The 27,349-nt window shown below is 27.2% G+C and overlaps 1 protein-coding gene across 1 annotated transcript; it reads left to right on the top strand.

Moving 5' to 3' along the window:
* Window positions 1-1,020: 1,020 nt before the first annotated feature.
* LOC135929950 (antistasin-like) lies at window positions 1,021-19,588 on the top strand. The gene is made up of 4 exons (XM_065466708.1): window positions 1,021-1,162; window positions 9,852-10,040; window positions 18,370-18,477; window positions 19,449-19,588. Exons 1-4 carry the CDS (start codon window positions 1,072-1,074, stop codon window positions 19,484-19,486), a joined length of 426 nt encoding a protein of 141 aa, XP_065322780.1. The 5' UTR covers window positions 1,021-1,071; the 3' UTR covers window positions 19,487-19,588.
* Window positions 19,589-27,349: the final 7,761 nt, after the last annotated feature.

Below are 27,349 nucleotides of genomic sequence, written 5' to 3'. Positions count from 1 at the left end.
TTCCGTAGTTTTTTTTATTCAATTTTTATCCCAATTTTTTTTTCTTGTGATTTCTTTTTCCGCAATTTTTCGTTCCTAAAATTTGTTTTGCGTGATGGTTTTTTTTGCAGTTTTTTGGGTCGAGTATTTTTTCCACATGCTTTTCCTTTCGGGTTTATTGTATTTGTTAAAATTTTACTTATTTTACATGCTATATTTTTTTAATTTTTTCATAGAAATTGTTGGATGTTTTTATATAGGGAAGAAGTATATTATGAAAAATCATAAAAATATGTTTGGAGACTTCAAAAAATTTAAATTATACAATCTCGAGTCCGAATGGGCCATTTATTTTTTCGAAAAATTCCGAATGCCTACCTTAGTCGGGCTCGACCTGCTGCTCACATCACAGTCTATTTAGAATGTTAGTTAATTTTTGTAGAAAGAAAAAATTTGACTATCTAATTAGTAAATTAAAAACGAGGTCAAAGATTTTATAACAATTCGTCTAATCGCAACACCCACTTATACATAAATTAGGCTAACAAACTTAAAGCGAAATAGCCAATTCGCGTGTCTGCCTATTTGAGAAAAGTTTTTCTCTATATATCGCCTTATAAATAAGAGTGAATACTTTCGATATTATAAAATAAAAGCTTATTCTATAAAAAGAAAATAAGTTAAAATAGCAGAAAGCAATCTAAATGGAAATAATTTTGCATATAGTTTGTGCAGAAAAGGGCATATTTATATTTACAGTAATATAAATAGACTAATTAAATTTGAGCCTCTTTCCTACTAAAAAAAGTTTTAGGAGTTGAATTTCTAAAGCCATAAATATCGGCTAAAAAAATCTAATTATTTCAGTATAGTCATTTAAATTCGAATTTTTTCTTACTATTTTTGTAAATGTTCTTTTGTTATGCCTAATTATTAATTTGTCAATTAATCGTTTTTAAAAACATCTGATATTTATATTTAAATGTTTATTAGTTTGACATTGACAATGAAAATTTTAATTAAAAATGAATAAATAAATAATAATAATAAATTATATTATAAAAATTATACACCGCATTAATTTTAAATGAAATGAAAGCCTACTTTTCTTTTATTCTCTTCTTGATATTTGTGATTGTTATATCGGACTTGTATTCAGCTAAAAAACAAGATGATATACAAGGTTATATTTCAATTTATTAATATATAATACTTTTTGTATGATAAAAAAAATCTCCATCAAATTTAGATTATAAAATCTAGACTATATGGGCTTAAACCCTCCTATATTGCTCATCTATGATGAGGTCAACTTTTAGAAAGCACGACTTGGTTTAGTTAAGTTAATTTATATCTTGTACATATGTTTACCAATCCTTATAAAGGTTTCCATCACTCCCACATTACATAAGAAGGATAAGAGCTATTTGCCTCCATTTTTTTTAAAGGGGGGAAGGGAAATTAGTTTAGAGGGTGGGGTAAAGTAAAAATAAACATTATTTATATATTAAAGACAAGAGTGATTGGTAAAAAAATTCTAATTTATTGATAGTTATTTATTTCAATTTTAATGGTTAATTAAATTTTTAATCATTTGTCACAGATAACATCTTAATACAGCTTAAATTTATATGCTCTCATGGTTAATTTTTATATAACGGTTAATAACAACTAGTTGATTATTACACTAATGTTTATTTATTTCTTAGCTCAATTTAAGTTCTCCTTTTAGGGCTAACCGCCCATTTTGATAATGACAAATTTAAATAATGAATAGCAAATTTAATATTCATATAGACCTACTATAAGGAGGATTAATGGTGAAACCGAATCACAATATGAACCGTTGGGAATTTTATCAATTGCTCAATTAAGATAACAATTTTATGTCAAAAATTAGATTACATATAAAATGATGAATCTCTTTTATTTTACCTAGACCTTGAAATTTTTCCAGAAGTTAACTATCAAATTATAATTATAGTTCGTTTAACTTAAACTAATCAAAAATCATATTTTATTTATAAATATAAGTAATAAGTATTCATAAGAAATTAAGTTTTTTAGACTTAACCCCTTTCATAAATTTTTTTGGCAAATTTTACAATATATTTGGCCTATATAAGATATAACCTAACCATAAAGTACAAAAAAATGATATTTTTTTTACCATTAAAAAATACATTATAATATAATGTCAGAAAATTTAATATATGAAATAAAATTATAATATTTAAATATACTTTATATTGACTCATTTGCCAAATCTAATGCTCAATGCACATTAGAGATCTGTCAATCCCTACCTTAGAAAATTATAACGGGTCGGGTCTGGCAATTTATACATAAAAGAATTTCGGGCCGGTCTGAGGCGGACAAGTTATACATAAAAAACCACGGGCAGGACCTCTCAAATTTCTTATAGGCGACAGCTGCATTAAAATTTTGATATATTTTTTTGAATTTCAAGCGAATATTTTGATAATAATATTTGAAATTAAATTAAAATATGCTTATTTTTTTTGTTTTTTAATAGCTGTGTAACTAAAATAACAAATCTATAAATAATATAGTAAATTCCAGAAATCCAAACCGAAAGCAATAACTCATCGGTTTAGGTTCGGGTTCAGGTAGAAATATGGTCCAGAGTTCAGGCTCGGTTTTTAAAAAATAATATTGGTTCAGTTCAAACCTCTAAAAACGGGTTGAATTCTTTTATATACAAACCTCATTATAATTATAAATAGAGAAGCACATTTTTTTATTTCCTCAATAAAAATATAAAACATTTATTCTATCATTTATTGCGCATAGATAATATCTAATTTATAAATTATAATAAATAAACATCATTTAATAACTGCAATATTGAATATTAATTACTTAAAAAAATAGAGGTGAGCTTTACAATTATAATTTCTAGATTCACCTCAAATTACATATATATATATATGGAGAAAGTAAAAATTTTATTGTTGAAAAACATCTGCTAACTTGAGTTGACTACTATAACATTAGAAACTGATTACTCTGACTTTGCGAATAGTCTAAGATTTCTACGGTTTTGTTTATACCATCTTTTATTGAAGAATGTTGTTTCATTTTCACTAGAAGCTTCCACTCTTATATTAATTTAAGTCCACGTTCATAAATTAAATTTTAAAAAATGTAAGTGTATCGCCATTTAAACTTTAGATTGTATTTTTTTTATTTTAAAACCAAAATGTCCATTTCAAATCTTGAATAATATAATAATAAATATAATTTGTAAAAATATTCCATAAAAATGAAACTCTTCCCCTGATTTTTTAAATTAATTAAATATAAACATACATAGGTAAAATCAAAACAAGATATATTTTTTATAGTAGTTTTTTTTTCACTTTAGCTTTCACCTTTTTCTGGTGGTAAGCTCTTTCAATATCTCTCTCTACTTTATCGCAACCATGCTATTTCATTTATCTAATTTATATTTCTTCATATTGGCTCTAACTTTATGGCCCCATTGATTTGGCCTTCATCTTTTACATTTGCCCATCACTTCCATACTCTTAACCTTATTTCCTATATAGTTTATAGGCCTTCCCATTGTGTGCCCATACCACCTAAATATGTTCACCATTTTCTTAGTCATAAGCATTACCTTTAAATAGTATTCTTGCACTTCGCACCTGATACTTTCTTGATACCCCATCAATCACACACAGCATTCTCATCTCCATAATTTGTACTTCTCTCGGCTGATTCTTTGGTTGGCCAGGCTTCCAGAATAGTTGATTGTATATGGAACTGTAAATTTTTCCCTTCAATTTGTGTGGAATTCTTTTGAATCACCCTTGATTAATTTTACTCTTTATCTCTTTCTCTATTGTGCCGTTTGTTTGTATAATGGGGACTAAATATTTGGAGCTTTCAATTGCCGATATCTGCCATTCATTTATATCAATGCTCTCTGTTTCATCTCCTCCTATCACCATCACCCAGCCCATGAAGGTCTCTGATCAGAGGATACTTTTACCATTTGTTAGAGAATTCAGAAGCTAGAAAGCCAATACAGGCTGATAAACTCTTCATTTTTAGCACGATGGACCGCTTAGCATTTGTTTCCTTATGCGATATGGACAATGCAATAACATTCCTGAGTAATGGTAAGTATATTTTTGATTATTTTGATAAAAATTATGTCAATTATCAAGAGAGATAGCAAGGGGCAATTTCCAGTCCCGGGCACGTCAAATTAAGCTTCAATTACCATTTTATCTTGTTTAAGAATTTTTAATGGGCGGGTATATGAGCAATCTTCAAATAATGAATTAGGGCCATATTAAAAAAATTTATCTCATTAATATAATATATTTTTATAATATTTTTTTTGACTTAAAAATTATTTGCAATATTATAATTAAAAAATATATTAATTTGTCTATACTATACCTTATAAAGATGAGTGCATCTATTATAATGTAAATAAAAATATGCCTTTGTTAATAGGTTTAAAGTAAATTTCATGAACATGGGGAAAAAAATTCCGGGGGTTATTTTTCCGAGGGTTATTTTTTCGTGGGTTATTTTTCCGTGGGTTTTTATCTAGTTTTTTTCTTTTAGGGTGTAGGTGATAGACTCACAGGAGAATGGTGAGTAAAAAAATGTTTGGAGGGGGGGGGAGATAAAACTAGGCTTGGTCTCCAAAATAAAATTTCCCTCACGACTTACTTGCAACATGATAGCAGGCACTTGTATTATATATGGTTTTTCTAAGGTAATTTTGTTGATTAAAATATCCATTTTTTAAAAAATATTTAGGGGGTTAAAAAAAATTTTGAATGGGTAATATCGTAATTGGCTTAGGCATATGGTTCCACGTCAATTCAGCGCGGAAAATTCGGCGCACGACAATTCGGCGCAGAAAACTCAACGCGGCGTCAATTCGGCGCATCGCCAATTCAGCGCGGCGACAACTCGGCGCAACGTCAATTCGGCGCGGCGACAATTCGGCGCAACGTCAATTCAGCGCGGCGACAACTCGGCGCAACGTCAATTCGGCGCGGCGACAATTCGGCGCAACGTCAATTCAGCGCAACGTCAATTCAGCGCGTATCTAATACAGTTGCAATTTATTATAAATTTATTAGTATAAAAAAAGAATGATTAAATAGAAATGATTTTGAATGTTGGTCATATTAATTATTTCTTCGTATTTTTTTTTACAAAAATCTCAATTTTATTTACTACATGTGTAATATCAATAAAAAAAATTAACAACTAATATTTATACCGATTTCCTTGCTGGACCAATTTACCACATTATAAGGTAGGGGAGACTGGGTTTAGTCGGACCGATTTTTATAAAATTGGCTATAGCTCTTGGTTTTTTAGATAATATAAAAAAAATATATGATTAGATACCTAAAACTATACTCTATAAAGGTTCCTTATAAAAAATTTTAAGAATATAATCATTTTTTTTTAAATTTTACTTTTTGTAAAAGAACAATTTTGTCCAACAAGCCCCAATAGCGGGTAAATTAAGGCAAGTTATATATAAAAATTGAAACTTAATTTTGGTTAATTTAATAAACATTTTGTATTTTTTTCATTATTAACTGCCATAATAGACGTGTATGGTTTAGCAAGCCCTGCTAATTCTAAATTTCTGGATAATAAATACTCATATAACTTTCCCAAATTATAAAAACTTCATCAATATTTTATTTCTTAAATAAAATTTTTAATAATTATTTCAAAAGATTTTTTGTCTATAGACGTAAACTAATAAAAACTATATTATGATAAAACTTTAACCTTCTGGTGTATTTAATTTTAAGATGAGATTAAGTGGTTTGCCAAGCCCCGGTATCTAACCCCAGTCTCCCCTTTTTTGATTAGTAGCCAATATTATGTAAGCGAGATTTTGCGCTAAATGTAAGAAAAGTTTGGACTTCTATCTCTAATCTTACATGTTATTATGGCTAAAATCTTAATCGACCCAAATCGGACGTTTAACAACACTAATGTTGATCCAATAAAATTCAAATTAAGACTGATTCATTTTTTAGATTTATTAAAAATCCTTAAAATAATTCTATTAATCATTTTAAATATATATTATGTTTAACTAATTTTTTCTATTATAAAATAATCAAAAACGAATTAACGCACAAAAACAATTTCATGGCTGTTTATGATTGGTATTTAGGATTTATGCTAAGAAATCATAACATCTCCTTTATGTCCAAAATGTTTATTAAATTAACCTAAATTAAGTTTCAATTTTTATATATAATTCAATTTATAAGTATTATGATATTTTTAACAATAAAACAATAAAATTATTCTATACGTATCATTATTAATAAATAAAAATGCATTTCAATTTATTATGGCTAAAAAAACCAATGATTAGGAAACCCCTTGAATTTGCCTCACCCCGCTATTGGGGCTTTTTGGATATTATTTTTACTTTTTCAAAAAGTAAAATTTAAAAAATATGATTATATCCTTAAAATTTTTATAAGGTACCTTTATAGAGTATAGTTTTAGGAGGTATCTAATCATATATTATTTTTTATATTATCTAAAAAAATCAGGAGCTAAATTTTGTAAAAATCGATCCGACTAACCCCAGTCTCCCCTACCTTATAATGTGGTAAATTGGTCCAGCAAGGAAATCGGTATAAATATTGGTTGTTAATTTTTTTTATTGATATTACACATTTAGTAAATAAAATTGAGATTTTTGTAAAAAAAGATACGAAGAAATAATTAATATGACCAACATTCAAAATCATTTCTATTTAATCATTCTTTTTTTTATACTAATAAATTTATAATAAATTGCAACTGTATTAGATACGCGCCGAATTGACGCCGTGCCAAATTGACGTTGCGCCGAATTGACGCCGCGCCGAATTGACGTTACGCCGAGTTGTCGCCGCGCTGAATTGACGTTACGCCGAGTTGTCGCTGCGCTGAATTGACGATGCGCCGAATTGACGCCGCGCCGAATTTTCCGCGCCGAATTGACGTGATACCCCATAAAATTTTTTTAATTAAAATTTAAAAAAGATTAAAAAAAAAATTATTGTGTAATATATTGCTAAAGTCAGAATAACAGAAAAAGGGCAAAGATTCGATACAATACATTATTGTCCTGAATGAGCATATTCAATTTGTAAGAGAAATAATTTATTTTCTATATGGATTTATAGTAAAAATTAATTTTTTTAAAATCATATATAAATTATAACAAATATAAATGAAAAGTTTTGTGTTTTGTGAGTTAAAATCGATAGTTGCTAATATACCTGAAAGTCTTGTCATTAAACCCAGGATTGTTGGTATATAGCTATAAGAACTACTTTTACTTAATCTTAAAATGACCACTGCATAAAAGGTATGAAGTCCCGGCTTTTTTTATTTTATTATAATGAATGGGCTATCTAGTGAGAATTATAGCTTAATCTCATTAAATTAAATTTTATCGCAAAAGAGAAAATTACCAGCCATACATATGCACAGCCAAGGGGGGGGGGGGCAAGTGGAAATTATCCGTTTTCCGGAATTTTATCGTTCACGTAAATATCATTTTTAGCTAATTTTCCCCCTCACTTTAAACGACAATTTAAAAGAAAAATAAGTAAAAGTTAATAATATTTAAAAATAATGACTATGATAAAGCAAAATTACTAATTTACAAAAAACACGGCTAAAAATATTTTTGGCCAAGGTCAATATTAGCCAAATTGAATATCTTATAAAGAATTAATGATAGAAAATATGATTTAAAATACTTTATCAAACTAATCAACTCTGTAATAAGAAAAATGAAGCTGCCAAGTACCAATACTATTCTAACTACTGGTCCCACAGCAACCTTGCTTAACAAACCTACAACATCCATATCTACTACTAATGCAACTACATTTATTCTATTGGGTTGCTATCAATCTCGATTGTCCCTAGCGAGTGTTTGATTTTTCTATTTGTTTTATCCTTTTTACCAGAAGATATTTGTGAAAAATTCCCGTTAAACTGGATACTCTGTCTGTATAAACCCTTTTTTTTAATAGACTGAATTTAAAAAAAATGGCATCCTATAATAAATTAATAAATATCGGCATATATAAGTTTCAATGTTTCTATTCTAGAATTTAAATTTGATAACGGTATTATTGGTATCCTGTTTAAAACCTAATACAATCAATAACAGAACAAGAAATAATCACATGCCTTAAACATATGAAAAACAACAAAGCTAGGGGTCCTGATGATATTCCAATAGAAAGCCTTAAATCACTAGGAGATGAAGGAATATATTTCCTCACCAATCTGTACAATAAAATACTGGAAAATGAAGAAATTCCTCAAAAATGGATGCAGAGCTATCTAATTCCTATCTTCAAAAATAAAGGGGATCCACACAATTGTCAAAATTACAGGGACATAAAATTAATGTCCCTGTCTTATACTTCACGAAATAATAGAAAAAAGGACAAGAGGCATAGTCTAGGAGAGACTCAGTTTGGCTTTATGCTTGGAAGATCAACGACTGATGCAATCCACGTAATTAGGTAAATGAGTGAAAAATACAGATAAAATGACAAAAAGTTACACATGGTCTTTCTCGATCTAGAAAAAGCCTTCGATAGAATCCCAATAAAACTTATCTGATGGGTGCTACGCCACAAAAAAGTTACGGAAAAATATATAAGAATAATGCAGGATATGTATATGGGCCATATAACAATGGTCCTTAGCACAACTGGTACTTCAGCAGGCTTCACAATAGCCAAGGGAGTTTATCAAGGGTCGGCTCTAAGCCCACTTCTCTTCATAACAGTAATAGATGTATTATCACAGTCTACCGCAAACAGCCCCATGGAATATGATATTTGCAGATGATATTGTGATACTTGCCGAATCCAAGGATGAAATGAAAGAAAGATTAGTGAGTTGGATAAATATTTTAGAAAAGCGTGGACTAAAAGTAAACAGAGAAAATACAGAGTATATGGTGATAGGAGGAGATTATACAGAGAGCATTGATATAAATGAATGCCAGATATCCGCAATTGAAGCTGCAAATATTTGGGCCCCACTATACAAACAAACGGCACAATAGAGAAAGAGATAAAGAGTAAAATTAATCAAGGGTGATTCAAAAGAATTCCACACAAATTGAAGGGAAAAATTTACAGTTCCATAGTACAACCAACTATTCTATATAGTTCGGAAACATGGCCAACCAAAAAATCAGACGAGAGATGTCTACAAACTATGGAAATGAGAATGCTGAGGATGATTAAAAGATAAGGTGCGAAGTATAATACTAGGAAGTTTAAAGGTAGTGGGTATAAAGACTAAGATATTGGTGAACAGACTTAGATGGGCACATAATGAAAAGTCCTATAGACTATATACGAAATAAGGTTGTTTGGAAGTGATGGGCAAATGTAAAAGAGGAAGGTCAAAACTTCAATGGGGCTATAAAGTTAGCCAATATGAAGAAATATAAATTAGATAAAAGAGATAGCATGAATAACATAAAGTGGAGAGAAATATTGAAGGAGCTTACCACCAGAAAAGTGAAAAGCTAAAAAGAAAAAAAATTTATCCTGTTTGCATTATATAAAGTTCCACATTTATATTTTTACAGATATTTTAAAAAAAGTATAATTCGCAAACACTTAGTTTCAGTAACGGTTGATTTAAATGTTTAGTTTGAAGCATGAATGAACTAATAAAGTTATGGGTTATAAAATTTATTAAATAAGTCGTTCTGCCAACTTCATTTACCTGAATACCTCTTTATTTAGCCATTGCAATTTTAAAATATAATTTAATTATAATTAGTTACATTTTCTCTATTTTAGCCAAATGCCAAAATTTAAAATGTACACTTGAATGCCCTAATGGTTATCAAAAAGATGGTATGGGTTGTGACATTTGTAGTGTATGTTTAGAAGAAACAAATAAATGCCCCGAGTCGTCTATGTGTTTGAAGTATTGCAAAGATGGTTTTAAAAAAGACTCAAGTGACTGTAATATCTGTGAATGCAATGGTAAATCATTATAATAATTAAAGAATACTTTTGTTACTTTTCTAACAATGCAGGAACTACAAAAATCTACACATTTAATTAAGAAGAATTAAAAATAGAAATTATAAAGTAGAGTATATTTATAAAAAATAAATTTTGATAATGTAGAACAATAGCTGGTAAACCCCGCTACATATCGGTTGTATTTTGAAAGTTTAGGTTTACAGCCTATATCACATATTTGGATTTATTAATAAATTATATTTCTATAATTAAGCATGATTAGCTAATATGTTATATAATTAAATAAATTTTATAATTTACCATGATTTCATAATTAATTTTTTTGTAATCTCGTAATAATTTATCTTTTATATCATAAGCGTACGCAGCCACCTCCCCCCCCCCATCTTAAGCAAAATAAATACAGATGACGGAAATATTTTTCAAAAATATAGTTTTATATTAATTTATATTTTATCCTGTCAAATAATTTCAATTTTTTCACTTTTAAATTATTTTTTACACATATTTTTTTGATGATAACATTCAGGATCCTACTCATCTTACAAAAAAGCAAAAATGTATGGAAGATAATTTTTAAAATATTTTATTTTATTTACTCTTAGTAATTAAAATCTCTCCCCTAATAAATTCAACATCGATGTGAGCTCATGATTTCTACAAAAGAATTAATTTAAAGTGGGGATATGATCTCCATTTCATCACATATTGATAAAAATAGGATTAAAATAACTAGTGTTGTTAAACGGCGCGATTTGAGCCGATTTTTAAAAACGGCTAACTCAACATTATAGCCAGGAAAATATTGCCTAAGCGTCGAGATTTCGCCAATAGATGTTCAATACTATGTGCCATCTATGGGCAAAATATCTAGGCTTTCATAATATTTTTCTGGCTAAAATATTGAGTTAGCCGTTTTTAAAAATCGGCTCAAAACGAGCCGTTTAACAACACTAAAAATAACACAAGAAAATAGATGTAAAATAAAATTTACTAATGAGGCCAACTTGATTGTAAACAGATCATTTGGATTCAGGAAGCTTAAATTTAGATATAATAATAGAGATAATCATAGTGTTTTGTAAAATTTAAAGCATTAGGAGACTCTCCAATAATAGATAGCATTAATGGCATCAATAAAATGCTACATATCTCAGCCCCAGGATCCTCAATAAAATTAATGATATTGCAGTAACAAAATCACTTCTGCCCCATCTTTCTTAAATTTGATAGATGTTGAGCAGATGTTTTTGTGCACACTTTACATTTATATATATGTCATGTTTCTTCTATTCCTGTTTCAAGCATATTTTAAAAAATTCAAAGTAATAATTGATCTCATGATAAAATTTATTTTTTTAAAAAGTATATAGCTGAATATAAATTTTGTTCGTGAGAAAGGGTATAATCATAGGTGAACTGGCGATGTTGCGGCCTTCTGAGCAAATGTTTTCCTGCGGCCTCATCCCCATATCCCTATTTTCGGGCCTAGTCCACTTTTATCCGGCCTTCAACCGGAACTTCTTACTTGTTCATATTATGTATGCTTTTATTATTTTTTATATTTTTGAGAAAAATGTCTAAAACGGTGGATTTAACACAATAATACATTTGTTACATTTTTATTAAAAAAAAGACTCATATGTAATGATAATCCCACATTTTATTTTAAGAATTGCACATATAAAATCATACTAATTGAACATATAAAAAACATACTTAAATTCCGTATATAATAAAATATATATTGCACATATAAAATTATTACTTATTGCATAAAATCTACAAACAATACATTATATTGCACCGAGTATAAGACTTATTGTATACATATAAATTCAGGCATGTTGCAAATATAGTTTCCCAAATAGAATTTAAATAATGAATTAAACGAATATTATATAATTTTTAAGCTAATAACTCGCATTAACAAACTTTGGAACTCGCATTAACAAACTTTGGCGCAGATAACAGATAAACAGATATGGTTCTATTTTAATCAACAATTCTTTTCTCTTTTAACGTGAATAAAACAAATTCCCTAAATTAGTTTTTCATATTTTCCCTCAGCCTATATTTTATAATTTTAAGATGTTCTTTCACAATTTACCAAGGCAGATAGATTAATGTATGCAGTTGTTTTATTTAAAAAAGTAGTCCTTTGTCGAATGAATACTATAAGGGTAATGATAGATACTACCAAGTCAACCTTTAACAATTTTCTAATTATCAAACAAAATTTATTAAAATGTAATAAGATAAGACCCTTATTATTTAATCTATATTACAACGGAATCACGTGGTCGAGTCCGGCCTCCTATACATTATTCTCCAAAGGACGGAACCACCAAGTTGGGTTAAGAAAAAAAACATGATCTTTGCTGGGATTAGAACCCAGAAGTGTCGGATTGGTAACGACGCTCTAGCCGAATAGGTTACAGACGCTTTCTAAAAATGCGATTTTTCAAATATATATTATAAATAAATTTGGTAGTACCTATTGATAATGTTTGTTTATTATTAAAATGGTTAATGATAGGTACTAGTACTACCTTAAGGTGGTACCTATCAAATTTATATTTTGTTTGCTCCCACGCTATTCCTTAATAAATTATGTTAAATAATAAGAGGGTGTTTTTACATTTTAATAAATTTTGATCGGTATTTAGCAAATTAGATTCTTACTTAGAAAATTGCTTTACGTTGAATTGGTAGTATTAACCTATTAAAATAGACCCTAAAATATTAAAAATTAGTTTTAGTTTCTTTATTATACTGATTTTTATTTTAAATTTTACAGAAAAGTGAATCAACAAAAATCCTTATCTTCATTTATTCTTATTGTAAATAATGTAATGAATAACTTTTTGTAACTGTTACATGTTCTAAATAAAAATAACATAACCATTTGGTTTTTTTGAGGGGACGATGGTAACTTAGCCGTTATATTTCATAACCGTTAATTTTATTAAGCAACATGCCTACTCTGGTTGTGTGCATATCATAGCTTTATAGAATCTCATAAATGCATAGTAAGCATTGGTAACTTATTTGGAGTTACTGCTATAATTTTTATACTTTCTAAATTTGTGATCATATTGGTAGTAATTGACTAAATCGATTAAACTACTTTTAGGTTTCTTTAAAAAAATGCACCAGTAGTTGAGGATATTTAATTATTGGAAATTGGCACTGAACTAATTATTAGAGGATATACAAATTCTTTTTTTTATATCTTTATTTTTCTAAACAAACTAAATAACGCGAATCAAAATTTATATTTTTTATATAAACGAAAAATAATATTTATTTATTTTTTTTAAAGATTTTTTAAACGCGAAAAAAGTTGAAACGTTTTCTTATTTTTCATATAAATATAAAATATATCCTATAAAATAATTGTACATAAAATTCAATTAACCCCAAGAAAATAAATAATAATCAACAAGATTAAATAATATTACAACAATTATCTTCAGTTTTTTATTATCGCCACCCCCCCCCTCTCCTTACACAGCAAATTCATACGTAGGCGCTTAATTTTTATATATCCATGTCGTTGTTAGCATTTATTGTAGTTGTGCTCAATTATTTAAACCACACCACATCGCGTTTTTATTTCATACTGTCCTTACTCCTCAATACTAATTAAGAATTAACTCCATCTTGGCCTATAGTTTTGCGTATATTTAAAATATGATTTTATTCTCTTGAGAGCAGAGTGCTAATGCACACTAAGCCAGAATTATATGGTATTTATTTATTTTATTTTTAAAAACTGCCTAATAAAATTCGAATTCAAACATTATAGACCGAATAATTTATTTTTTAAAAAAATATATATAAGAAATTTTAAATATATATAGTGCATTTTAGTGACTAAATTATATCTTTCTTAATTGATCATTATTTTATATTTGTTTTAAAACTTTAAAAATATATACAATATGAATATAATGAAACTATATAAAAAAAAGAATAAAATGGAAATTGTTTTTTCAAACCAAAATAATTTTAAGAAAAGTTTAAAAGGAACAATAGCTAAATTTAAAAATGTTTATTTGTATGTCCTGCCTAAGGAATAGGAATTCACTAGGTTCGAAAGTTTTTAATTTAATTTTGTGAGTTACATTTATTCAAAAACTTAAAGTGATATGAGCAAAATTTCCGTTGGTAGAAATTGCAATTGGCGAGAATATAAAATTGTTTAGGCTTTTGTATTTATTTATTTTTTTAGTTTCTGCTTAAGTAAGCAGGCGGCTATTTATGTGGGAAGGACGAGGCACCTGTATAATCCCAAATAAGGGATTGCCCATAACCCAGGGGATAGTGGTCAGGTCTTAGGCACATCTATTGAAAGATCGCTTGTTCTGGAATATTAGATATTGAGTCTTTTTGTAAAAGAGGCTTAATAATTTGTTTACTGAAGAGTGTTGTTGATCGACCTTGACTTTTGATGCAATTGAAAAGTATGATATTGTACCTGAGTTTTTTAAATAATTTAATTTTAGAAAGATATCGGGGAGTGATTGAGATATATTAATAAATCTTGAATAGGTGGAAGAAGAATTGACCGTTATTATTTTTTTTCACAAAAAGGGGTTGAGAATTAGTTTATTCAAACAAATTTAATAACAATGCATTGCCCGATCCTTATTCTATAAAATTAAATTTCAATCAAAGTTTTAAATATAATCGTTATTAGCTAGATAAGTTTACAAGTTTCTTCAGGCCAGTCAATACATAGCATGTTTTATAGCCATATACCCTATATTAGGGTGCCATTAGAATCTTAAAAAATTTTATTTATGAATATGAATTATTACAATAAAGAATATGGGTTTAGCATAATTATTAGACACTTTAAACATCGCGACGCTTAAACACATGGGCACTTTATTAATCATATACTTTATCAATCCAATTCTTTCGACTCTATATCACTCCGGCCTTTTTCCCTCCAACACTTTATCTCTAGGGTACTAAATTACTCTGACATTTTATCAGAGTAATATTTATTACTCTATTTGATAACTCGTCACCTTGTAATTTGATACTTTGTAACGCGTCATTTAATAACGCAAGATTTATTAGGCAACCTTTTATAAATACTATGTTATGATGTGTTATCTGACTATATCTAATATACAAGGTTTCCCATTCATAGGTGAATTCTTTTCCTCCATCTCCTCCTATAATTGAATTTTTTTTTATCTTAAGCTTTCACTTTTTTTTGGTGGTAAACTTTCTCTCCACTTTATCTCTGATATCCCCCACCTGAGTTTTCCTTATCTATTTCATTTGAATCTTCCACCGGAGTATCGGTATCCAGGCCATTATGTCTTGATCTCACCCTGAAGTATCAATATCGACAGATATCTCACCGGAGTTCTATCAACAGATATCCCACCGGAGTGTTTTTATCGATTCCATCTATCATCCTTGAATAGCCCACGAGGTCAGCTGGCCATTTTCATTTTTGGTTTATTGGACAAGTATCCTAGCACCCGGCCGTCCAAGTCTGTCGGTGACTAAGGTGGCGTTTTTCAGCTCAGAAATTCATCCTAATAAATGTCCTTACACATCCGTTATCAAAGAAAAACCTGAAAATTTTTACGTTCCTTACCAGGATTGAACCTGGGACCTTCGGTTTCCAAGCATACATCATAAACCCACTAGGCCACTCCGGCAATCCTCCTATGATTAAATGATAATTTAAAAAAATATATAAGGGAAATAAAATTTCGATTGAAAAAACTATAAATTTTTTTTTTTATTTCAAATCTTTTCATTTATGGGGTCTCGTTTATTGATAATATAAAACTGGGATAATTACTTTTTACAAAGTTTAGAATCTTCCTCTGACGTAGGTGGTAATCCTCGTTGGGATCCTCGGTTTTAGAGGAGATCTAGTACTCCAACTCTTTGAAAAACGAGAGCGTGAGATCCAAACGAGTTAGTTGTGGCGAATATGGGTAGGAATGTTTAGTTAGTAGGTAGTGTAGCGAATATTTAGCGAGTTTATTCGACTCTGCGTTTATGGGAGAATCTCTATTTATATTGGAAGGGGCAAGAAGATCAATACATGAGATATCCCAGGTTAGGAATTTTCCTTTTTTCTAAAGGATCATAGTAAATGTTTTAAATTATATCATTGTTTATAAATATTTTACAATGTTTAACAAATTAATCTAGAAAAATATAGCAATATAAAAATTTTAAAGGTCAAATAAAATAAGCATGGGATATATATTTAGATTTGAATATAATTTTTAACTTAAGATTTTATGAGCTACAAAGTGGCAATTATCAAATGACAGATGATAAAGTGTCGGATTCATAAAATATATACGTGACAAAGTATCGGACTGACAATGTATAGCGTTATGAAATGACACGAGCCGAAAATATATGATAAAATTGCGCAGTAGCATTTAATATTGTGTTATGATATGAAACGCTTAATTGGTTATTTTTTTAAAAATTTGAAAAAAATATTATATGCTTTGTTTTGAAATGGGCATTATTAATTCTTTATGTTTTTAAGGTTAGAGAGTTGTGGATTAGTATATAATGTATTTTAATACATTCATTAGAATAAAATATTCAATATATTAGATAAAACATAAAACTCAATCCGCCCAACAAATGGAGTCCCTAGTCTTCCCGAATATGAGAACTTAATTCCTTGATAAACTAAAGAATTAACTATTTTAGATAGTTCTTAAGTTCCAGTATATTGAGAGATTGTTTGGATCCCCGACTTAAAAATTTTTTTTTAGTTAAATCATACTAATTTTTACCAAATTTTAAGGAATCAGGTGGTTTTAATTATGAGGATGTGAGTAAAGTTCAATGTTTGGTAAATGATTGATTCCTACATGTTGCCTGGTGATTCGCCCTCCACTGCAAAAGTAACTATGTAAGATATGTCTTTACAAAAGATATGGCCCAAACATGTATGGGGTACGTGATCTTATAGTCCAAGCGGATTCCAATAGAATTGAGCTCATAAATAGTTAATTCTAACTGCAGATAAATGAAGGAATAGCCTAAAGAAACATTTCCCGAACCTTTGTAAAAGAAAACTGAAATATTTTGGTCCTTTTATTTATAGGGTATTGAAAGTGGCGAGTTAGGTTTAATCCGTGTCCTCTCGTAATGGACTCTAGTTCAATCATGTTTCAAATGTTCCTCTCGTAATGGACTCTAGTTCAATCATGTTTCAAATGTATTATAAATGTGCATCAATAAGTTTTAGAAGTGCAACTTATAGAACAATTTTAAACTTTTTATCTTTTCCTTATTTTTTGGTTTATTGGAAATATTCAATATTAAAAATATGAATAAGGATATATATAAGTATATTTTTTATAGACATATAATACCTCGATTAATAGAATAGATTATTAGTCACATTACTGAGAGATTTTTTAAAAAACCTAAAGCACTTTTATAAGGTATCTAATTTTATTGAAAAAATTTAAGAATTTATATAATTAGGAAAAAATTTACTAGGCTGTTTACTAAAAAAAATTTGCAATATTCAAATAAAAATTTATTTTTTGTCCTTTTTATGAGCTGGATCACAAACTAAGCTTTTTTATTTCATAAATTCTTAGTTTCGAATATATTTATGAAGGGGCTTCTCTGATATCTGCTAATTCCTTCTCCAATACCAATTGAAATTGTCTACTTTCTCTTACACTAGATTATGATAACGGGAATTTGGAAATGTTCACGTTGAAAATTTTGGTCAAAATATTTTATAATTATTCTTTGATATATTTTATTAAATAATAATACAAATTATAAATGTACATAAAAGTTTTTGTATGTAAATGAAAATATAAAAAGGTTCAATTAGAACCTATTGATAGGCTAAGATTAGTAATCCCTTCTAGAAAGTGACTATATTAATGAGATGGTGAACTTAAAGAATAACTTATAGTAATTTTTATTGACAAGAAGATGTATAATGAAATAATCACTTTCTAAATATGGTTATTTCAAGCAAATAGTCTTAATAATATTTATCGGCAAAAATAAATAACATGCTTAAAGAAGTCACACTTTAACTGATAAATTTATCAGATTTTATTAATTCTTAAAAAAGATGTATCACAAAATTTAACAAATAAAATCATATAAAATTAAAACCATGACTAAAAAAATGCATGATGTTTATATTTTTCACTATTTATAAATGGACATTTATGTGTTTGCAAAAAGTCATTGCATTTCTAAAAAATGGCAAGTATATTTTAAACAAAAAATGACTGTTTTTGAAAAAGGAATATCTCAATAATTTATTTACTTATTTAAGTTACACCGAAAACTAAAATGATATGCCCAATTCTGGACACCTGCGGTGTATATTGCTCACATGGAAGACGAAAAGACTCTAATAATTGTGAAATGTGCTCTTGTCAAAGTTATTATTGAAATTTTATAAAATTTAGATTGATCATCTTCTCTTAACTTCTGCTCGTTTTTTTGTTATAAATAATTTATTGGATAGTAATTATTTTCAAATATAAAATATATTTTCATATTTTCGTTTTAACGTTCATAATGATAGGATTCGTGGAATAATTCCAGGATTGCCACTTAAAACTTAGTCAAATATATGTATGACCTTGGACTTGGTCTGATATTATTTAAATATAAATAAAACCCCTCTACATCACAAGGCTTGTAATAATAAATAAAATGCACCTAAGTAAGATTTATAATGACTTGGACGATAATGATTTAAGGAGCTCTGAAGAATTATTATAAATAAAATAAAATATAGGAAATAACATACCTATTAAACAATATTAAACAAAATTTTAGGTGATTGTTTTTTAAAATGAATTTTTATTAATTTTATTTTAAATATTTTGTAATAAAAGAGAATTTCCATTACCCCATATTAATCACAATCGTTTTGAGAAAATATTTTGTTACAAAATATTTCAAATAATGAAAGTACCAGATAGTTCATTAAAAACAAATATAAATCATTGAAAATATTAACTGGATTTGATGAGATTCGTCTAAATCTTAGGACATTTATTTATATAAATGAGATTCGACGAAGTCACGAGTCATAATTATATTCGAATAAGTCCTAAGACTATGTTGGATCAATCCAGGGGTTTTATTAAGTCCTACTGCATATATTACCAATTTACCTATTAATTTATAGTTAATATTTATTCAATACCAATTAAGATCATATTTTTAGTGACTTATTATAAAATTTTATTAGGGTTCACTAGCGCGCTTTCGCTTAGTTTATATAAAAGTCTAGACTTATTCATACAAAATTCTAAATAAAGAAAATAATTAGATTGAAATAATTAATTTTCCTTGCCACTAAATATAATCCTTATTTATTTTTTATATTATATTATAAAGGACCTGAAAAGAAGAAAAAGATAAAGTCTAAAGAATAGAGACAGAGCTTTTGATTAAACAATCCTATTCAAATTCAATTTAGATTTAATAAATATATTTTAATCAATAAAAATAGTTATCCAAAATCAAAATTTGTATTTGACTAATCAAGTAAGTTAATTTTACCCGGTCAAATATGGTCTAGTTCATATAAATGTTTTTTAACAGAGTATTTACCTTATTTCTTAACAAATAATGTTTAAATGAATATGGTATAAAATTATTTTTAATATTTGAATTGATTTATTTTTTCTCTCTTTGTTGGATCCTTCTTCTACAACGGAATATTAACTTTTTCTTTCATTTTTCATTAATCTTATGATCTTTTCCTATTATAGAAAATTTTTAAAATTTTCAGAAACCTGCAGAAATCGAAATTTTCGGCCTAGCCAGGATTGGAATTCTTTTTTATGTTCACCCGGCCAGAGATTTTAAGAAAAATTTTAAGACCGGCCGGTATTTTTTATCCCAAGCCGAGTTATTTTATCTTTTTGTCCAGACCCGGAATTTTTGAAATTTATTTTGATGTATTGCAAATTATTATATAGGAAAATTAAAAATAAGGAATATTAAACTCTTCATTATATGATTTTCTAACATTTTTTTAACTGATCAATTGCTATAATTTAAAATTTTTTAAATCAGCTAATTCATATCATTTTTTGACCCGGCTGGATTTACAGTTCAAACCAGGTTTTGGGCCTGCAGGCTCTGATATTTATAAAATCGAATCGTAAAAATATAAATTAAAACAACGTGGTTAATATACAATCAAATAAGTAAAATTCAAAAATAGATTAAATGTTAACAATCTGTACCTAATATCCACAAATGTACCAATTTTTTGATGACGATACTAAATTATTAAACCCTTTCTTCGATCCAATTTGGCAATAATTTTAAAAATGAAATTGATATTATAAGGCTTATATTATTACGCTCAAACTGAAACGCTCAGAATAAGAGTAGAATTATCTGAATTTTACAGATATTTATCTTAAAATCTAAGTCCATTTTCTGAGTGTTTCTTATATTTTTACGATTCATTTATACCTGAGCAATTTGTATTTTATATGAACATTAAAAAATATCTTAGCATTCAGTATTTTTTTAAGCGTTAAGAATTTATTCGGAGAATCTAACGATTTTTTTTCTGAGAATTTCAATTTTAATTTTGAGCGATTAAATAGGAAGGAGTCTCTAGTTTATCGTAGTTACTTTTTAGACCAATTTGACTTTTTATTTGATGAAATACATTTAAAAAAAAATCCCCTATCGTGCTTTAAGTTTTTTCATGATACTTGGTTAATTTCTAGGAAATTGTTGATTGATTGATTTTTTTATTTAACTTAAATTGTTATTATAGCCTTAAAATATATATTTCGTTTAAATTGTTTTTTTTTATAATACATATGTATATGTCGTATTGGGATATGGAATCTCGTGGGATTCGGAATCCCAATGTGGGGATTCGAGATCTTGAATCCCCACGTTTTTTTTGGAAACTTTTTTTTAAATTAAAAAAAATATCGGAATATTTTTTTTAAAAATTATAATTTTTATTAAATATTTTAGCTTTATATAAAAATTTTAATATTTAGAGAATTTCTTAAGAATTTAATAAAATCTTTCTTTTCTTTCTTTCTTATTACTTTAAGTGATCTTTCTTTTCTTTCTTTCATTACTTTCCTAAAATTTTTTATTTTAATATTTGGAGAATTTCTTATGAATTTAATAATCATCTGTCTGTATACATTTTAATACAATATTTCAATTTAATGAATAAAATTGACTCGTTTATTACTATATTTCGATATTTTTATTTTGTATAAATTTCAATAATATATTTCAATTTATTTCGACAAAGGTTAAAAAAATCACTTAAACTTTAAAGATGGGGGATATTTTACCCCTAATAAATACAAAATTTAAGATTTTATGCTAATTTTCCTAAAATTGCTTAGATTTTAAGACTATATTTCAATTTAATGAATAAAATTGAATTGATCCATTAATACTATATTTATTTAAAATAACATAAAAAAAACATTAAAAAAAAATAATATACCCGACTTAAGCAATAACTCATATTTTAATTTTTCTTTCTTTCTTATTACTTTCCTAAAATTTTTGAAAAAAATATTCACAAAAACAACAAAAAAAAATTGAAAAAACGAAAAAAAACAACTTTTTTTTAAATCTAGCTATTTTTTTATATAATAAAATTAAACTTAAACTCTGACTTAAGCAATAACCCATATTTTAATTTTTCTTTCTTTCTTATTACTTTCCTAAAATTTTTGAAAAAAAATATTCACAAAAACAACAAAAAAAAATTGGAAAAACGAAAAAAAACAACTTTTTTTTAAATCTAGCTATTTTTTTTTATATAATAAAAATAAACTTAAACTCTATTCATTTTTCCCTTTAACCACCTTTTATCTTTAATAATTTATTTTATCATATAAATGTAATTTCATCAAAACTCATTTTTTTTAAAAAAAATCCCCGAGCACAGATTCGTGGTTCAGACCCATATATTTTAAGTAATTTCTTATTGAACTTATTATAGATATAATATTGAATAGGCAACAAGCCAAGCGATACCTCGCGATGGAGATGCTATTATTGGGGGGGGGGGGGGGTCAGGACTAATTTTATGTATCAAATACGCCTAATTCTACTATAAATATATTTTTATTTATTAAGAAATTTTTTTAATTTAATCTTAATTTTCTTTCTCCTGTTTTTATAAGTCAAACCCTTATTCGAAATATATTTTTTTCTATTAAATTTGTTTTTATTTCTAAAATAAAATAATATACTTTTTTTGTCAATTTTTGCCGTCTAGTTTTTATTTTCTTTATTTGTTATATAATAAACTAATTAATATAAATTTTCAAAAAGGATAAAAATCATAAATATTTTCGCATGAATATATATTTTAAAAAAAATCGGAATTAAAAAATAAATTATTACAACAATTATTTAATGATACATGACATTTAGTTGAACATTTAAGATTGTTCTTGTAACATTCGCATCTTTTGTTCATGCAACCCATTTTGCAATTACATAACGACGTTTTCCCATAGTTTGTAACACTCCGGGAGGCTCCTATATATTGTTAGCAGTTTAAATAAATAATTAATATATTTTATATAGATGAATTAATTTGAGGAGTATGTTACTATAATAAAAAAAGCTTAAATTATCTATGATTGATATACCTTTGTCGGGAACTTCAAAATCATTTAATTTTATCGTTTTATACAGACTAGAGGCAATAAACGGTGTTGAAATTCTTCCAGCACACGTACCTACCCATATTTTATTTTTTTCAATTTTTAATATTTTCCCTACTAAATTTTTAGGACAGATATTAGTTCTATCTGTCCTATGGATAGGTAATAATACGTGATCACCTAAGATTAGGTTATTTTCTCCAATTATTTGAAAGTAAATTATGTTTTGACGCCCTCGATCATTTAAATATGAAATAAAAGAAGGGGCCCTTTTTAAAATATTAGAAATACTATTCCCAATATTATTGGTAGCACAACTATTTTTCCATATAATTTTGTTGCCAACATTTTTTGAATAAGGACTACTAGTAATATTATGGACAATTTGAAAACACGAATCTTTGTTTGAAACCTTTGCTATTTTAGTAGCAATGTATTCAGCGTTCACATAATTTTGCTCATCGGCAAACAATAAAAAAAGTGACGGCTTATCTGTGAAATAAATAAAAAAAATTATTTAATATCCCCTCTTTCCCTAATCGTTAAATAAAAATATAATTTTCCTTGGTTCCACGTCATTACAGAGAAACCATTACATAGAATGTATTTTACAGAGTAACCTTTATAGAGAAAACAAAAATAGAGAATTTATTTATAGAGAATGTATTTTACAGAGAAACTTTTACAGAGAAATCAATTATAGAGAACGTCGTTAGAGAATTTTTTTATAGAGAATGATTTTACAGAGAATGTTTTTACAGAGAAGGATTTTATAGAGAATTTTTTATAAAAAATTTTATTTAAAGAATATGATTAATAAAAAATTGTTAATCTATTAATGTGTGAATTGTGGCCAGTCAATACAGGACCAGACAATACTCATCTGTCTATTATTATTCATCGCCTTTATATATCTATTAAATAAAACTTAAGCTCTAATTTTTTGTGTGAATAATGCTAAATGCCTATGGATAATATATATGTCGTATGGGGTTTCGGAATTCGTGGGGATTCGGAATCTCTCAATTTTAAATCATTTACTAAGGGCGATTTTTGGATTTTAAACATCTGATTTCACAGGAATTAGAAATCGGTCCAATAGATAAAATGTTAAAGGGTGGTGGCTAGTCTTCAAACATGGTCATTTATGGCACATTTCCCCTAATGGTAGAACAAAATTTTGACATGATTTGTGAGGAATTCGCGAAATTTATTTTTAAAGATAAGAATAGTTTTGTTAAAAGTTACTTTGGCAATGTAACTGTAACTAGTTAAGTTAGCTTCTAATAATTGAAAAACTTTGTATAAAGATAAACAATTTTCTGTGCCGATTGTAATAATTTTCTTACAATAAAAAATACCCAATTATTCTCTTATATAAGGTAATTATAATATTTAATATTATAATAAAAACTGTAATTTTTTTTCCCCTATGTATGCAGAGCCTAAATAATGATTTCACAAATTTACACAAAAATGTTATATATTATATAGATTTACTTTTTATAAAATAATCATATTCTTTAAATAAAATTTTTTATAAAAAATTCTCTATATAATCATTCTCTGTAAAAACATTCTCTGTGAAATCATTCTCTATAAAATTATTCTCTATAAAAAAATTCTCTATAAACGACATTCTCTATAATTGTTTTCTCTGTAAAAGTTTCTCTATAATTGTTATCTCAAGGGATTCGAACCAAACCCGAACCATATAGTTTTAGGTATCTAATCATATATTATTTTTTATATTATCTATAAAAAACCAGGAGCTATAGCCAATTTTGTAAAAATCGGTTCGACTAACCCCAGTCCTACTTTGGATTTTTGTGAATAAATTAAAAGGAAATGTATTAGAATACAATATTTTTAACATCTAATAATTATATGATAAATGTCATTTTTATATCTTACCTATTATTTTATCTTCTTCAACTTGAGGCAAAGGAGCATGAAAAGGCTCAATAATGGTTAAATCTAAATCCGACTCTTCTGATTCACAAGTAAATAAACATTTGCTATCTAAAATTTGGACAAATAATTAATGGAAATGTTGTTATTTTATATCTTACCCATGACGTTATACTCTTTGATTGGACGAGTTGCACTAACATGTTCAATATATGCTAAATCTAAACAATATTATTTAAGAAATATAAACTTTGGTAAATTTACCGCTGCTATTACTATTTGAATCTTCTTCTTTAATATATGTATTTAGATTTTTATATTGTCTAACATCTAACATTTCATGTAGAATAAATTTAATGAAATTATAATTATAGCTTACCTAATTCTGTAGGCTCGGTAAGGAGCAGAGAATTGCCAGGAATGTGATCAATAATGGTTAAATCTAATTAATTTTATTAACAAATATTTGAGTAATTTTTACCATTGCTATCGATCGAGTCCTCCACATCAATCGTATGAGTATATTTCTCTTTTATAGCATCTAAAATTTAGACAAATAATTAGTGGAAACATAATATTTATATCACCAATTTCAATTATCGAAGAAGTACTATCGGATTCGGAAGATGTATGGTCTGGCAACTGATAAGGTGTATCAATCATCCACATATCTTATATTTTTAAAAATTATTAAATTTATGCATTAAAATTTATCTTTAATACCATTATTTGATGTCGAGGGTTCGTTAGAATCGAAAAAAACTAAATTTTTAAAAAAAATTAAAAATAAATAACATTATTTTTTACTATTGGCCGCCCTTGTGTTGGAGAATCCTTCATCTTTAGAATATGAAAGAGATAATCAATGTAAAAAACAATACCATTATCAGAACATGATGTTAAATCCATTTCATTTGTACTAGAGATTATTTCTTGGTTATGATCACGAGCGTAAAATACCTCGTAAGGTGTGCTTTTAATGATTCTACTATAATTGTTATTTATTTTAGAAACAATTTTGGGAAGCTGGTGGGCCCAGTCAGTTTTTTTAGTTTCCAGCATATACGCAGATATGCGCGTTTCCAAGGTAGAATTTGCTCTTTCGATGAGCCCGTTTGTCTCAGGGTGCCTAGGCCTGGAATGAATAATCATTATGGATGGAAACTCCGTATTTATCATCTCTGTAAATAAGTTCTCTAAGAATAAGAATTAATTAGATATTTATAAATAATAAATTACTCTTAAATTCCCTACCATTGTCACTCTGCACAATTTTTGGAGGCCCAAATTGATAAAATAAGTTTCTTAAAATATCAACAATTCCTTCCGCTTTTTTTGACGGCAGAGCACTAGCGCATGTAAACTTGCTCAAATGATCTTTAAGGTGGAATATATATTTATAGATACCATCTGGTGTAGATGACATATCAATTAAATCTATTTCCACCCGCCCCCAGACGGAATGGCTTACTAAAGGTTTTCCAACTGGCGCCTTTGGAAGATTTTTTTTTATAGAGCAGATTGGACAATTTTGGATATATTTTATAACGATCTTTTGAGGAATTGAAGCATATACGGATTCTATATTTTTAATTGTTGTGTTGACACCGGGATGATTATTGTCATTATGGTGGACTTTTAATATGGATTGAATATTGGATATGATAATAATGGGTTTTTTTTTTTTTACAAAATAAAGACTCATTTTCTAAATAAAAATAAGAAAAAACTTTAAATTTTAATTTTGCCGGTATATTTAGAATAGATTTATATTTTGGAGTTTTTAATATCGTTTTAAAAATATTATAATCATTATCAGTTTTAGGTAAAAAAATATTAGGCATTGAAAAAAATTTTAAACTAAAATTATATAAAATTATTTTATTTTTAGAAAAATAAAAATAAATTTGAAAATGTAAAAAATAAAAGAAAATAAAATATCTCGAAATATATAAAATAAAAGTTATTTAATTATAAATCAATCAAATTTTTCAAAATTTTGGAAATTTTTCTTTAGTATTAACTTGTTAAGGCCAAAATTTATATTTATACAATTTCATGAAAATAATAAATCAAAAAAAAAGCATAAAATATATAATTTTTTAGCTAACTATGAATATGTATTTTTTTTTATAAAAAAGTATATTTATGATATGTACCTTATCTAAGTTCATTTTTTTCAATAGAGCAATTTAGCTCCGTGAAGTTGGCCGAACGATTGGAAGCACTAACGATGAATCATATGTCATTTTTTAGTGCTTCGTTAGTGCTTCAATCCGTATAGTAGCCGAATTTAAGGAAAAAAAGTTATAAGCAAAAATAAAAATTTGTGCCAACTTCACGCTTAAAAGTCGATTGGAAGCACTAACGATGAAACTTATATCATTCTTTAGTGCTTCGTTAGTAGAGGTTAGTGCTTTAATCAGTTTTGTAGCCGAATTTAAGAATAAAAAGTTATTAGCAAAAAAAATAAAAATAAACAAATAATGGCGACGTGCCAAAACAAAAACTATAGGAGTACTAAACATCCGGTTTTCGCCATTATTTAGTGCTTAATTAGTGTATTTAAATTCCGTAATTAATTTACTTAACCGCCTTATAAAAAAAAGTTATTAGCTAAATAAAAATTATGACGTCACGATTTAAGCGTGAAGTTGGCCGAACTTTTGGAAGCACTAACGATGAAACTTATTTCATTCTTTAGTG

The sequence above is a fragment of the Gordionus sp. m RMFG-2023 genome, chromosome 5 (assembly GCF_954871325.1).
Source record: "Gordionus sp. m RMFG-2023 chromosome 5, tfGorSpeb1-WG-v2, whole genome shotgun sequence".
Taxonomy (NCBI): domain Eukaryota; kingdom Metazoa; phylum Nematomorpha; class Gordioida; order Chordodea; family Parachordodidae; genus Gordionus; species Gordionus sp. m RMFG-2023.
The sequence above is the reverse complement of the archived record's forward strand: the minus strand, read 5'-3'. Positions and strand labels throughout refer to the sequence as shown.